Genomic DNA, 14,040 nt, shown 5'->3' on the forward strand with positions numbered 1-14,040 from the left:
GAGCAGACACTTCATCTTTCACTTGGATGTTCATGGTAGAGCACAAGACAGGGCTCTCTTCTGCACTAAAACTCCGTGACAGAGGCTAAGCGTGCAAGATGCTTTCATGGTGTAGAGATTCAAAACGGACGTGAGGTTCACTTGAAGATAGGCTGTCTCACACCTTCCCAAAGGCAGCGGAAGGAAGTTCTATGAAGAGAACAGATGTCCTCCTCCGCCCAGCAAGGGTTAGAGCTAAGCTCTAAGGGCTCCCATAACTCTAAACAGGGATTTCTGCTACTGGTTAGAAAGGTCACGCTGCCCCTCTGCACCAGGGCCCTTCTCCTTGCTCATGTTTCACGCACAGGTGTCTTCAGAGGGGATGGTCAGACCAACTACCAGCAACCAGGCTTCCCTTCGGAGCGACTGCAGATTCCAGGCTTCTGCAATAGGTTTAAACACCGTTACTAAGTTCTGCTAAGTGCTTATTTTAAAATGGCAATGCTGCCTTCACAAAGGCATTGCTGTTACACAAGTGGGAATTGAAGTAACATTTTGTGAAAACCGTCACTGTGAACTGATTTTGGACAAACTGATGTGGTTATAGCCCGCTCTAAAGAAAAGCCTTATTGAACGCCTCAACTTAAACAGAAAAAAGCATTAACTTACTTTTTATAATCAATCCCAAGCACTACTTGAACACATTAGGTTTCTAACACAAATAGTAGAGATGACTACACAGAAGATTTTTTTTTTCTAACAATCCGAGCTCAATGCTTTATTCACAGACAATGCAGCAAGTTGATGCATTAACTGAACTCCCATGTCTACACGAAAGGGAAAGTCTTCACAGTATCCGGGCAGAGGAGTAAGAACAGATACTTGACACATGCACAGACTGATAATTCATCGCATAAGTAGGAGATTAGGTACAGGAGTGTTGATTTAAACATTTCAGTCATTTAAGTCAGCAATGAGAACCACCACACTATTTTCAGCAAAATAATCTAAAGCTTTAATGAAAGTTGGTTTCCTGCACGTGACCTCATGATCCTTATGATGACACATGAGTGTTAAGACTGAAGCCAAGATCAGCCCTGGGTCTCATTCGAAAGATTAGTTTTTGTATAGAGTCACATTTAATGGATAATTATTAATACAAACCTTCCCCTATATACCCTGACTAGCTTTAGAATTCACAAAACATTTCAAATTTCTCCTAAAAAAAATAAAAAGAAGAAAAAAAATAAAAAAAAGAACAGTATTTTATATTCTGTCAATGAACTTATCTCCCCAGGTAGAGTGGAGGAGAAAGCAAATTAGTTACCAAAAGGATTAGACCTGAATCTTGAGCCTCAGGCTAGGCCTATATATCAAATATTTAAGTCATGCACACATTAGTGAAAAACATTTCCCAAAGAGAAAATAAAATGAAATACAGGAAAAATATCAGTGTACTGCTCAACATATGAAGCAAAACAAAGTAGTGCTTTGCTTCTCAGGAAGTTGCCTCTGTTTAGCTCAAAAATGCCTCCTAATTTTTCTTTAGAGGGTGATCCTTAATAGGATTTAGCAAGAGAAATAAGAAGATCTTTTAAAACTCAATCCACCATACAAAAAGACACACCAAAGTCAAACCTAAGTGCCAAGCCCTCTGTTTTGCACACAAAACAGTTTTAAGTCTTGTAAAAACCTACCATATGTTTCTCAGCTATAAAAAGCAGCCAGGATTTGGATGTGTCCAAGAGGAATTCTGTCATATAAGAGCATACACTTTTTTGTCAGAAATATTTATTAAAAAAAAAAAAAAGGATACTGATGCACATGTAGTCAAGTTAACATTCCCTAATAATAATAAAAAAAAAAAGCAAGCCTGTCGGTCAAGACCAAAATTATCTTCGCTTCTGGAAAATGTTGCCACGGCCCATCCCACGGCCTCTTCCTCTTGCAGCCACTGAAGGAAGAAAATATTAAGGATCAGGTGAATTGTGTATAACTGCATTTTTTTTTTCTCCCCCACAGAAACTGAGAAAAACATAAATGTCAAAGTCTCTTGTTTAGCAGTATGAAGAGTACTGTGCAAAGTTCAGAAGCTGATATAACATTAAAAACAAACAAACAAAAAAACAAAACAAAACAAAAACACAAAGAGAGAGAGAGAGAGAGAGAGATAGGACTGTTCTGTGAGAAGAACCAGGCCCAACATCTACAGTTTTGCCACTTGAAACAACGCAGTGTATAGAGACAGAAAGGCATTAATACAGCTTGTGTATGTTCTCATCTGTCACAATTCTGAACCACAGGAAATTTGCGTCATGGTAGAGCTGCTGTGTCAGAAACTTCATTGATGTTTAAAACCTCACACTGGGATTTTGCAGCAGAACTCGGAATATCCCAGCAGGTCCCACTTACTCGCTACCCCTGCTAAAGTTAATGCAGGATTTTGTAGCCAAAAAAGTCTTACTCAAACTTGTTGTAACCACACTACTCAGAGGAGTGCTAACGAGGGACAGGTAATTACAATCGCGCATAGGTAATTACAACTGCCAAATTATTTAGAGATTCATATTAAGAGAATACTTTTTTTTTTTTTCTCTATAAAACACTTCCTTAACAAAAACACTTAGCTACTTATCCAAGTGGTCCAAACTGGTAAAGGCCACGTTCACAGGAGAACATGCAAACAAAGACAAAATGTATGGGGGAAATAGAGAAACCAGTCATTATTCTGTATTGTAAGTTACTTGTTTCCTCAGTGATACAGATGAAAACTTTTGTGCTCCTCCATATCAAAATGCTAAAGCTGCAGAGGAGCAGGGGGCAAGGGCTCCATAAACCACCAACACTCACCTTGAGCTTTGAGAATAGCTGCTTTTCCTCGCCCAGCCCCAGAACCCTGGTTTTTATTCTTCATGCTCTTCAGCATAGGAGCGTTCTTCAGCATGTCTGGTAAAATGAGAAACCGTATCTTGCTGCCTCTGATGTACACCTGCTCCAGCTGGGCCACTCGGCCGTCTCTGTATGTCACGGTTATGTTGGACATCTGGGAAGAGAACAGCCAGCGTTTACAGAGACCTCCAACAAATAAAGTTTCTCTCACCTTCAGACTCCTCTGTGTGAAGACTACCCGGGTCAAGTACTTAGACATTTCTACAGAAAGCCTTTCTAGGCCTTTTTGGAGGTTTCAGAAGCTGCAGCAAGTTGTCAGGTTTGCATCAGCAGAATATGAATTAAGTAGGCTCAAAAAATAATAACAAAAAAGAATATTGAACGTGATTATTCCAATAAAAGGGTTGCTACTTGCATCCATTTTTATCTCACTTATGTTCATAGCATTTCCTTGCTACATAATTAGAGTAACTTGCACCTAATGGCATGCAACTGATTTAAAGTAATACATATAAGCAAGATACAGAACCACAGAATGCTTAAGGGTGAAGGGACCTCTAGAGATCATCTAGTCCAACCCCCTGCTCCAGCAGGGATTTCTAGAGCACGAGGCACAGGGTGGCATCCAGGCGGGTTTGGAAGATCTCCATGGAAGGAGACTCCACAGCCTCCCTGGGCAGCCTGTTCCAGGGCTCTGGCACCCTCACAGTACAGAAGTTCTTCCTCACATGAAGGTGGAACTTCCCATGTTTCAACTTACACCCATTACCCCTTGTCCTGTCACCGGCCACCACAGAGACGAGCCTGGCCCCATCCTCCCTACATTCACCCCTCAGGTACTTGAACGTGTTGATCAAATCTCCTCTCAGCCTTCTCTTCTCCAGACTAAACAGGCCCAGCTTGCTTAGTCTTTCCTAATACGACAAATACTCCAGTCCCTTAATCATTATCATACAGCAAGAAGAGCAGATGCAGCAACAAGAGCAGATAACACACAGAGTTTGCTTACAAAATGGTGCTAAGGAACACTCCAAGATTCAAGTGCCAAGGCCAAAATCCTTAAAGGCAAAGCCCTCTGACTGTAGCTGTGGCACAAGGTAGCCAGGACCATTGACACATAAGCCAGGCCTCCTACCAGTCAGGCAGAAGCAGCACATTTATTTTATACTGAATCAGAGCTAGAACAAACTCTGAGAGGAATAAAACTCAGTTTTGCTTCTCACATTAAATCACTTCTAATAGAACTCTGTTTTTCTTAAGTATTAAGAAAACACGTTGACTTGAAAAATAAGATTTTTATCAAAACGAAGAAAAAAAATAAGGCCTCTTGAGATGCCTTAAATCAGACGCATTTAAAACAAACAAACTCTTCAGTTGCTTAAATGAGACCTTGTAAGAAATAAATCTTAAGCCCCAAGCAATAAAGTGAAGAACTCCAGCAGGAACACTGTTCATGGAAAAAAGTCTTAGAGAGACCCTGACACCATTGAAGGGACTGCCCTGTCCTACTCGGGACACAGAAAACAGCAGCTCTACCCTCTTTGGAGCAATCTTAAGACCGCTCCACACAGCAAGAGAGTGCGACAAGAGGTTACTGCGGCTTGGCAAGAGCCTCACTCTTTAAGCTGAGCACCGCTGAGCCCGGGTCCTTTGTGGCCAAGACGAGAGCTCCCTGGCGACGGGGGACGCACCTGGCAGTTCATGTTGTCCTCGGCCTCGATGAGCTTGCCCCGATAGACCTCCCCCGTGTTGGTCTCGCATGTCACGATGTGGCCCTCGGCCTCGTGCAGGACTTTGATGGGCACCCCGATGGACATGTCTGCGGAGCGGCGGCCCTACACCTGCGGGCAAAGCAAAGAGCCAGTGAAGTTCAGCCTTCCCGGGATAAATGATGACGACCTTCTCCGGCTTAAAGAGCTGATTTCCACTTGCTTTGGTCCCAAACCCCACGTGCACTGATGCAGCGCTAAAGAGGCTTCTCGATAGAGACAGGCACAGGAGGAAAACTGGGAGATGAGCAGAAGCGGGAGCGGGGAGCTCCCTGCCGGGAAAGGGAAGGGAAATGGGCCCCAAAAGGACCGCCCGCACCGGGGGCGGCAGCGGCGACGTAGCGGGGCCCGGCCCGGCCGCGCCCCAACCCCAGGGCCGCAGCGGGCTGGGTCTCCCCCCGCCCGGAGCCAGCCCGGGCCTCCAGGAGGGCGGCCCAGAGGCGGCCCCGCCACCGGCTCCAGCTTCAGCCACGGCCCCGCCATGGCCTCACCCTGCCCGCGCGCAGCCCCTAATGGCCTCCTCCAGCTTCCCGCCCTGCACCGCGCACCGGAAGCGGAAAGCGGCTCTGGCGGCGAGGCTGCTTCCCGCCCCGCCTCCGCCAGGGCGGGCGGTGCCCCCGGCGCGCGGGGCCGACCGGGCCGCGGGGCCCCGGCACGATGGTTCCGGCCGCCGCTGCGCGCTGAGGGGCCGCGCGGGGGCCTCGCGGGCTGCGCGTGGGCGCCTGCGGCGCGACGCGCTACGTGGCGTCATGTCGCGACATGTCGCGTCGCGTCATGTCGCGTCGTGTCGCGTCCCCACGGGGAGGCGGCCGCCCCGCTCCGCCCCCCGCAGCCCCCGCCCCGGGCGCGGGCGGAGCCTGCGCCGCGCCGAGCTCGCCGGGCCCGCGGCCGGGCCGGTCGGCGGCGCCGCCAGGGAGCGGGCGGCCGCCGCGCCATGAAGAGCCCGCGCGAGGCCGCGGAGCCGCCGCCAGGTCAGTGCGGCCGCCGCCGCCGCGGGGATCCCGATGGGGCCGGGAGCGGGAAGGGAGACCCGGGGGAGCCGCGGGCCGCACGCACGGGGCGGAGCGGCACAAGGGCCCAGAAGACGCCCGGGAGGAGCCCCGGGTCTCCACAGGGACTTGTGCCTCCCGGGCCTCCCGTCTCGTTAGGCAGTAACATAACGTTAGTGCGGGGAAGGGCCCGGCTTGGGAAGTTCCGCAAATAAAATTCTACCGGAGCGAGAGCAGCCCGCGGTGCTGAACGTGTTTTCATCCCGCATTGAGGGGCTCCTGAGGTTGCATTAGCAACTTCCAAAGGCCTTCTCTAGTCAAAAGTGAAGGGATTGAAGAGCCTGCTAAGACTTGGGAAATACAATCACGATGGTTGGAAAAGACCTTTAAGATGACGAATTCCTACCGTAATCCCGTCACCACCGAGCTGCTGAGCCACGTCCCTGAGGCTGGCTCTGATTCAGGCTGAAGCAGCAACGAGGCCTGTGGAAAATAAAGTTGTCCAAGTGATGAGGGATCTTCCGAGAGGGAGACCACCACAAGCGCCCTGGGCCTGGCAAAAATACACAGGAAGGATGGAATTACGTACTTCCCGTTGCTAAAATATTGAGAGTATAATTTAAAAGGGCCAAATATTGTCATTTGTCAGCTTCGGTGACTTAGAATTGCTAATCAATTACAATCACGGAGGAAAAAAAGACACATCTGTAGGAAAGGCTCAGCTCTATGGGGCTTGCGAGAGATGGAAGCCTGGGGACTTTTGTTGCGTCTTAATTCTTTTTGTGGCACAGAAGTACATTTAGAAACCACTTTGGACACATTAGAGCTGTGCCTTATCTGCTACCAGTTAGGAGCTACCTGCAATTTTGGACCTAGGGTGGGTGGATTATGTCACCACCACCAAAAAGTGTAAAATACTGCACAGGGATGTAACAATAATACAAGATTACACCAGACACTTGATGGTTAATTTAACTCTACAGGAATATGAAACAAATCTACATCTTCCTAGCAAAAAGGACCCACCAATCAGGTGAAATGCAACCAAAAAACCTTCATAGATTTCTACCACTGTAGTGTTGAGTGTACCTGTAGAAGAGCAAGTTGTTTTTTAATGCCGAGGTATGGAAAAACATGTATATACAGAGAAGCATTTTTCCTGTTTTACTAAGTGTTGTTTTCATTGCAGTTGACTGCGTGCAGCTCAAAGTGCCAGTCATCCAGCAGCTCTACCACTGGGACTGCGGGCTGGCCTGCTCCAGGATGGTTCTGCAGTAAGTAACTGCTCCACATTCAAGGTGTTGGAAATGCCATTCCATGGGAGAGGGAGAGCAGACACCAGTGTCCAGGGAGAGAGGGTGTGTGGAAGCGGCTGTGAGTTTAACTTCCCAGCCCCGGGAGAGTGCACGGACTCTGGTACCTTGGATGATTCCTGCTGCCCCGGTCTAGAACAGCTCTCCAGCCAGAACAAGAGAAAATACCAACAAACTTGAAGAGATTTTGGATAATTTAATGCTTTGAGCAGTGCAACGTATCTGACTAGCACCGCGTAAGAACTTTGCAGACTAGCATGCTTAAGTTAATAGAAAGTTAGCTTTCTTGTTATAATTTGGAACTAGCATTTACCACAGCAATTCACGTTGTTTTCAAGTGACTGGTAGGTTTATCCCATATTTTTGAGTATATATTGCCCCTGTCTTGTTGAATCCCCCTCTGTAGGGTGAAGGTTTTCTGTTTCAGAAGTGGTTTTAACTTCAAGACTATTCACTGTATTGCCCTTTTATTTTTATTTTTTTTTCTTTAAAGTAGTAGCTGTCCTGCTGAACTCCTCTTTCCTTCCACAGAGGAACATGAGCTTAGGTGCAGGAGAAATACCTATTTAGATGTCCACTTAGTAGATATGAAGCAGAAGATTTTCATTTCTCTCCATCCCTACTGCCAAGACGTTAGTCCGTGTGCTGGTAATTTCCCATCTTGACTACTGTAACCTCTCCCTCTTCATTCCCTCTACCCTTGTTGCCATTCCAGTCTGTCTAGAGGTCAGCCTCCAAGATTAATCTTCTTACCTTGCTTCCTTGATTCCAGTCTTTTTCTTTTTTTTCATGTATTTCCATCTGTTTTCTGACTTCCAGAATTCTCTAACTGCCTTTCCCCAGCCCTTTACAACCTGACCTAAGCTTGCTCCTGACTTCATCTAACTTTTCTACCATCAACGCCCAAGAATATTCCTTTAAATATTTACCAACTGCCTTTACAGCTCCTTTTTTTTTAAATACACCTATTCTGTGAAGCAGGTGTTAGCCTGTATCACCCCTATGTTTGCTGTTATGTTGCTGTTACGTAATTTAGATTATAACCCCTTCAGAATAGTTCTGTACTTTCTCAGTATAGTTTACCCCTCATACAGCATCCTGTATAATTTTAGCACTGTAAAACAATTGAGATACCTGTGCATTTCCAGTAAAAAAGTCAATGATAAAGCCAGCTGAATATTCCCTCTTCCCTTCCCTTCCTGTAAATGTGGGCTCATTTGTGGGTTGTTTTTTGGGGTTATATCTTAGCCAGTTCCGTTGTTTCAGTTCTTCCGTGCCGTGATGTGGAGGCTTGGGCTGCTGCACGCCCTTTGCTTCTCCTAAGAACTGTGCTTCCCTTCCCCTACCTGTTCCACCACACTAGGTACCTGAACCACCTGGACAACGATGAATTCCAGAAAGCCATCCACGAACTCCGGTTAACAAAGAGCATCTGGACCATCGACCTGGCCTACCTGATGCGGCACTTTGGTGTTAAGCATAAATTCTGCACCCAGACACTTGGAGTGGACAAGGGCTACAAAAACCAGGTTAGCATCATTATTCATTGCGAAACAGCAAGACGTTTCAAAAGTGAGCCCTGTGTGCCACGCTATAAAAGTTTTGCTGTGTTACTGACAGTTGACCACAGTTGCTATAAACAAGATTTGAATCAGTTCTCAAGGCGAGGCTAGATATGATGCCAGATATTTTCCATCTTTGATTCCATAATGTGAATTTTTCAAGTTTTCGTTTAGTGTTCAAGAAAGATTCTGGCCTATTTGACAGCCTGAGAGACTGAAGCCCTCTATTTCTCTAGAGGGCAGGTACAGCAGCCTGGGCAGCAGCAGTGCTAGCTCCACTCTTGCCTCAGCCTTAACCTGCAGGAACCACCTTCAGAGGTGAGAGAGGAGCTCAGGCTTCATCTGCTCAGATTGGCCTCTTCAGAATCACCCAGGCAGGCAGGGAGCACCTATTCTGACAACAGTTCTTCTGATGCAGGTTCCTGCCCAGAACCAACCAAGCGACTTCCTTCATGTAGGCAGCTGAATAGCCCCTAGAGATTATAACAGGAGTGTATTTGAGCTGATCATTTAGAGCAGGAAATCTTAGCCTATTATGAGAGAACTAAAGGAGAGACCTCTTATCACATAACCAGATTTTTAGTTTATGCAGGCCCTTGCTAGCAGGGATTAACTAGGGTAAACTTCATCCTAGTTTGGACTTCTCTCCACAGTCATTCTACAGGAAGCACTTTGACACAGAAGAGAATCGAGTGAATCAGCTCTTTGCACAAGCCAAAGCCTGCAAGGTGCTGGTGGAGAAGTGGTAAGCTTACCGTTTTCTTTCTTTTTGGAGAGGGTAGGCCCAATGCTTTCCTTCGAATCATCAGGTTAAACTGGTGTAAGAGCCTCCTGTTAATTGGAATATTTTTACTGTGTCCGTCTCAAGAGTGGACATCTAGGTAAAATCATGATGTTTGAAGAAAAAGATAGTCATGATACCAAATGGTGATTTGAATTTGCTGACAAGACATGACTATTATTTAAATTTTGAATTTGATTTTCCATTAAGATAACTCAGTAGGGAGTGCCCAGTGCTCTAACAGGTCACTGATAAGGACTGCTGTCCTTGGAAGGCTGGCAAATGCTCTGTGGATATAAACCCCATTGCTCCCAGCTGCTCTGCAAACATTGCAGATCTCTGGCCCAAGACAGAGAGGCAAGGGAAAAGCAGACAGGTGAGCTTTTGCCAAGATAAGTGTAAAATAAAAGAACTGCAAACCTAGGAGAAGGGAAAAAATTGCAAAATTGTTTCACCACTTGTGAATAGGGGATAGCGATAGGGAATAACTGCCCAATCCACACGTTTTTTAAGTTTGAATTTAGTTTAGATTTTTGTTTTCAAAGTGGGAGAGTGATAAGGAGTAAGAAGAGAGCGGCATAGAGCAGCCACAGTATTACCCGAATGCTGCAATGCACCTCACATTACAGAATCATTAGTGTCTTTTAACTTAGCCTGTATAGCCCCCTCTGATTACCTAAACTGTGACCAGAGAGAAGGCACAGGCAGGTCCTTTCTTTAGAAATCTTAACATGGTGACCTTGATCTAGGCAGGGACAGAATTCATACTTACTGCTCAAGCTGGGGCATCACAGAAGAGAAGCACTGGAAAAGATGAAACAGCACATCAATTGGGATCAACATCTGGAACCTACCCAAGTGAGGAGTTCCAATGCATATGGAATATACCATCTGCCTCAATGAAGGACATTATATTTGGTTAATATTTATTTTCTGCAGAAGGTATTGTAGAAATATATACTTAAAAGAATGGAGAATCAGGTAGCTCTAACTTAAAACTGGGAGAGAGACAATCTTGTGTGACAGAAGCAAATTTGGGTACGTACTAAAGTTGATTAGTATAAGATCGTTATAAATAAAAGATCTTTAACTACTCAGCCAATAAAAAATTTATGCTTTAGATACAGAGTTTTATTTTTTTAGGAGCATGAGAAGACTTACTTTTGATTTTCCCACAATTTTCGTTACTGAATGAGTTGCCAGCTCCTTTAATACTCTTCTCCAGGGCATCTAATACATTCTGAGATTACATTTATATTAGTGAAGAACCAAGAGTTGTTGCTCTACACTTCAGTGGCAGACGTGGGATTAAAAGGCCTTAAAGGACATAGGTTTTGTCTCCTAAAAAGCCTTCAGAATTTAACTGCAAAGAGCTGTACCTGTCACATGTAAAAATCATACCAGCTGCATGTCATAAATACTTTCCATCACCACACACATTACTAATACTTGCCTCTTTCCTAAGGTGTTCAGAAATGTGTAATTTTTTTTTCCTGCAGCACAGTAACCATTCAAGACATCCAAAAGCATCTGTCCCAAGGTCACGTAGCCATCGTCCTGGTGAATGCAGTTCTGTTACTGTGTGATCTTTGCTCAAGCCCTGTCAAATACTGCTGCTTCCTCCCCATTGGGCAGAAATGCTTCTGCAGGAATCCCGACTACCAGGGCCATTTCATCGTGTTGTGTGGCTACAACAAAGCCTCAGGGAGTATTTACTACAACAACCCAGCCTATGCTGACCGTGAGTACCTCAGTCCTGCTTCCTTCTGATGTCTCCTTTAGTAACCTTGTTACTGAAAGTCAGTAATGAGAGGCAGCTGGACCTTCTGCAGCAGCATACATGCATTTTGAGCATCACTAACCAGTTAGTTATAAGCTGTTTTGCCACATTCATTGATCCTGTGCTGAGCACTGCCTTTGAGAGGAGAAGAACTAATTAGTTCTTCAGATGAGTAAAGCTGATAGGTGAAGTCCATGTGAGTTGTTACTTTTCTCTGTAGAAGCTGCTAGAGCCAGCATTAAGAGCCTTTCCATTGGCAACTGACTTTGTACTAATACTTTATTCCTCCTCAACAGGAACATGCAGCACCAGCATCAGTAACTTTGAGGAAGCCAGGACAAGTTACGGCACAGATGAGGATATTCTCTTTATCTACACAGACAGCTGACACCCACAGCTGGTGCTTCCAGTCGTTTCTGGTGCAGCCTGCCTGGCAGCTGGCTGCTCTTCTCAGGACTCCCCCTGCACAGACCTTGCTTCTGAACTGCAGTGGGATCACACGCAAGGGAGGCTTTATAGGCATTGCTAGGACTATACTGCAGTGCTGTCTTCACCTTTTTATTCCTGATGAAATACCCGATTTTGCAATGTGCATTTTTCCCCATTTTTAATATTGCATATTTGACAGCACTTTTAAAATTCAGGCCCAGAATCTTGTTGGCTATAGGATTATTTTCAAACTAAACACATGGAAAAAAAGCAACCAGTTTATGAACTTACACACTTAGGCATACATGCACAGGTTTAGGTAAACAAAACCAGAGAAAATAGTAAATACCCATTTTTCTCTTTCCTTCAAAGCATAAGGGCTGATCTTCATTCTATACCTATGTATTTGAGGTTCAGCAGGATATTTCGGAAGGAAGGAAAAATATTAAGTTAAGCCAGCAAAGCATTCTCACCATTTAGAAGTGGTTTATCAACACCGTCTTACACTGTAGGAATTAAACACTTAAGGAAATTTCCCATTTACTAAATTCACTTTACACAGCTTTAGCATTCATGTCACGAAAGTTTTGAAGTGTAGCTATTGGTATTGCACTACATTCTTAGTCTCATTTGTGACCAATTCCTCTAGGAATGAAGGCCCAGAGTTTTGCATTATCCCAAAAGCTTAAGCGAGGACATTTTATTTAGACTTAAAGAGTCTTTGTGAGAACTTCTGTACATTATGCCACCTACACGTGCCAGTTTTTAATTCGTTTGTATTTAGACTGGATACTGTAAACACAGAAAATCCACACACTAATGACACATTTTGAGAGTTACTTTTAAACACGTGATAAAGATTGGACTATATAAAGCTGAAAAAAATGCATTGTAATTTGAGGTCAAACTGTGCTGTTGCTATTAAATTTGTGACCTTTGAAGAAGAGCAAAAACTAACAAAAAATAGGATTACTGTCTTTTCTTAGCTAAAGTAAAAAGGCAGGAACTCAGATTTTTAGCTCTTCTTACACTGCAACTGTGTTTGGATTAAACTGCAGTTACTCACTCTGTTAGACATTTCCGAGTTAAATTATTAGCAGCTCATTCACAATCATTTCATGTATTACTCTGGTTTACTTTGAGGAGGAGCATTGTAAGGTGCAGGAAATAGTCACCTAGTTCAGACTTACCATCACAATTTCTTACATGTCTGTCTCCAGTCCTGCCTATATTAAAGTGAGTAGAAAAAAACAGACATTAATACTAAATTCAAGCTATCAAAATTTTGTTTACGCTTAAGACAAAAAATCCCACACCTTTGACAGTTTTACGAACAGAACTCAGAAATAACAACAAAAAGACATTGCTGATTAAGGGTGAAAATAATAAATAGGAATCTCTACTTCCAACATGATAAAAAGTTAGTTACTTGTAAGAGAAAACATTTTCTTCTATCAGTTGTTCACTTACTGAGAAGTAACCTGAGAAGGAACAAAAGAGGCTAAAAAAGTGGTATCAGGTATTTAAAATGCAGCAGCCTTTAAGAAGTTTTGAAAAAAAGCACATGACCAGAACCTTGCCGAGCATCTGATTCTGCTTATTGTTGTCTAAGCTGGAATACATTCTGGAACTAATATATCAAGGATGAGTAAGAATTAAGGTGTGAAATGGGAGCAGAACTAAAACACTAGTGCCATCGCTAGCATCCCAGAAAAAGATGAGAGTCCAAGACCTCTCATAGTCAGTACCTTCTCACTCCAAAATAAGCCACAAGCACACTGCTGATTTGGGAAATCATTATGTCCAAGGCCAACTTCATGATGTTTGATTTAGAGAGATTGTATTAGCTATGTTATTCATTAACAGATGTGTAAACTACAGGCTGTTACCTTAACACATGCATTTCCAGTCCGTTAATTTATTCAATTCCATTCAACTGCCATAGGATTTATTTTTAGAGTGAGCTTGGTTTTGCTCAACAATTCTTATAAAACAATTCAATTCTTATAAAAGGTTCAGAACTGATGTTTAGCCTCTTCCTGGATTCAGTTATCCAAATGTAAATCTTGAACTGTACATAAAACATGAGGATGTGCCAAATGGTCCGAAATACACATTATTGACTGTTAAGCAGTTGCTATCCAGGGTTCACATAGTTCAACAGAAGTGCAACATGAAAAGCCATTTAAGCTAATAAAGGCAAAACTAGGAGTTCTGCCACTGCAATAGGATTTCTCATGGCCAGATGGAAAATATTTATGAAAGATGAAAATAGCAGGAGAGGAAGAAGCCAACTTAAAAACAATACTGAGTTTTTACACGACTCGGACTAAAAGAAAGCTCACTGAGCAAATACTCAGAACATTGACATTTTTGGAAATTTTGTTCTTCATGACGAGATTGCTTATGAAAATATTCATTCTGAGAATGTTTTGTCTGTCGCTGTTTCCTTCATTATGTCCACAGCAAAGAAAGGGATATTTTACATGCAGGATTTTATACATAAATATATTTTTATTTGTAATTAAGCCATTCTCAATAAAGGTTTA

At 43.9% G+C, this 14,040-nt stretch overlaps 2 protein-coding genes and 1 long non-coding RNA gene across 3 annotated transcripts; 1 reads left to right on the forward strand and 2 right to left on the reverse strand.

Annotated features, from left to right (window-relative positions):
• Positions 1-1,408: 1,408 nt before the first annotated feature.
• SNRPD3 (small nuclear ribonucleoprotein D3 polypeptide) lies at positions 1,409-5,269 on the reverse strand. Its single transcript, XM_088532371.1, has 4 exons — positions 5,129-5,269; positions 4,560-4,709; positions 2,830-3,022; positions 1,409-1,933 (listed from the first exon to the last, which is right to left on the reverse strand). The coding sequence occupies exons 2-4, from the start codon at positions 4,683-4,685 to the stop codon at positions 1,872-1,874; spliced, it is 381 nt and encodes a 126-aa protein (XP_088388497.1). The 5' UTR covers positions 4,686-4,709; positions 5,129-5,269; the 3' UTR covers positions 1,409-1,871.
• A 257-nt stretch (positions 5,270-5,526) lies between these two features.
• GUCD1 (guanylyl cyclase domain containing 1) lies at positions 5,527-11,650 on the forward strand. The gene is made up of 6 exons (XM_010217403.2): positions 5,527-5,608; positions 6,816-6,900; positions 8,303-8,468; positions 9,155-9,246; positions 10,782-11,023; positions 11,359-11,650. Exons 1-6 carry the CDS (start codon positions 5,572-5,574, stop codon positions 11,448-11,450), a joined length of 714 nt encoding a protein of 237 aa, XP_010215705.1. The 5' UTR covers positions 5,527-5,571; the 3' UTR covers positions 11,451-11,650.
• LOC148593100 (uncharacterized) lies at positions 6,848-7,121 on the reverse strand. Its single transcript, XR_015913814.1, has 2 exons — positions 7,035-7,121; positions 6,848-6,998 (listed from the first exon to the last, which is right to left on the reverse strand). It is a non-coding gene; the product is annotated as an uncharacterized LOC148593100 (long non-coding RNA).
• Positions 11,651-14,040: the final 2,390 nt, after the last annotated feature.

Source organism: Tinamus guttatus, unplaced genomic scaffold (genome assembly GCF_059628265.1).
Source record: "Tinamus guttatus ecotype Peru unplaced genomic scaffold, ASM5962826v1 Tinamus_guttatus_pri_ptg000459l, whole genome shotgun sequence".
In the NCBI taxonomy this organism is placed as follows: Eukaryota; Metazoa; Chordata; class Aves; order Tinamiformes; family Tinamidae; genus Tinamus; species Tinamus guttatus.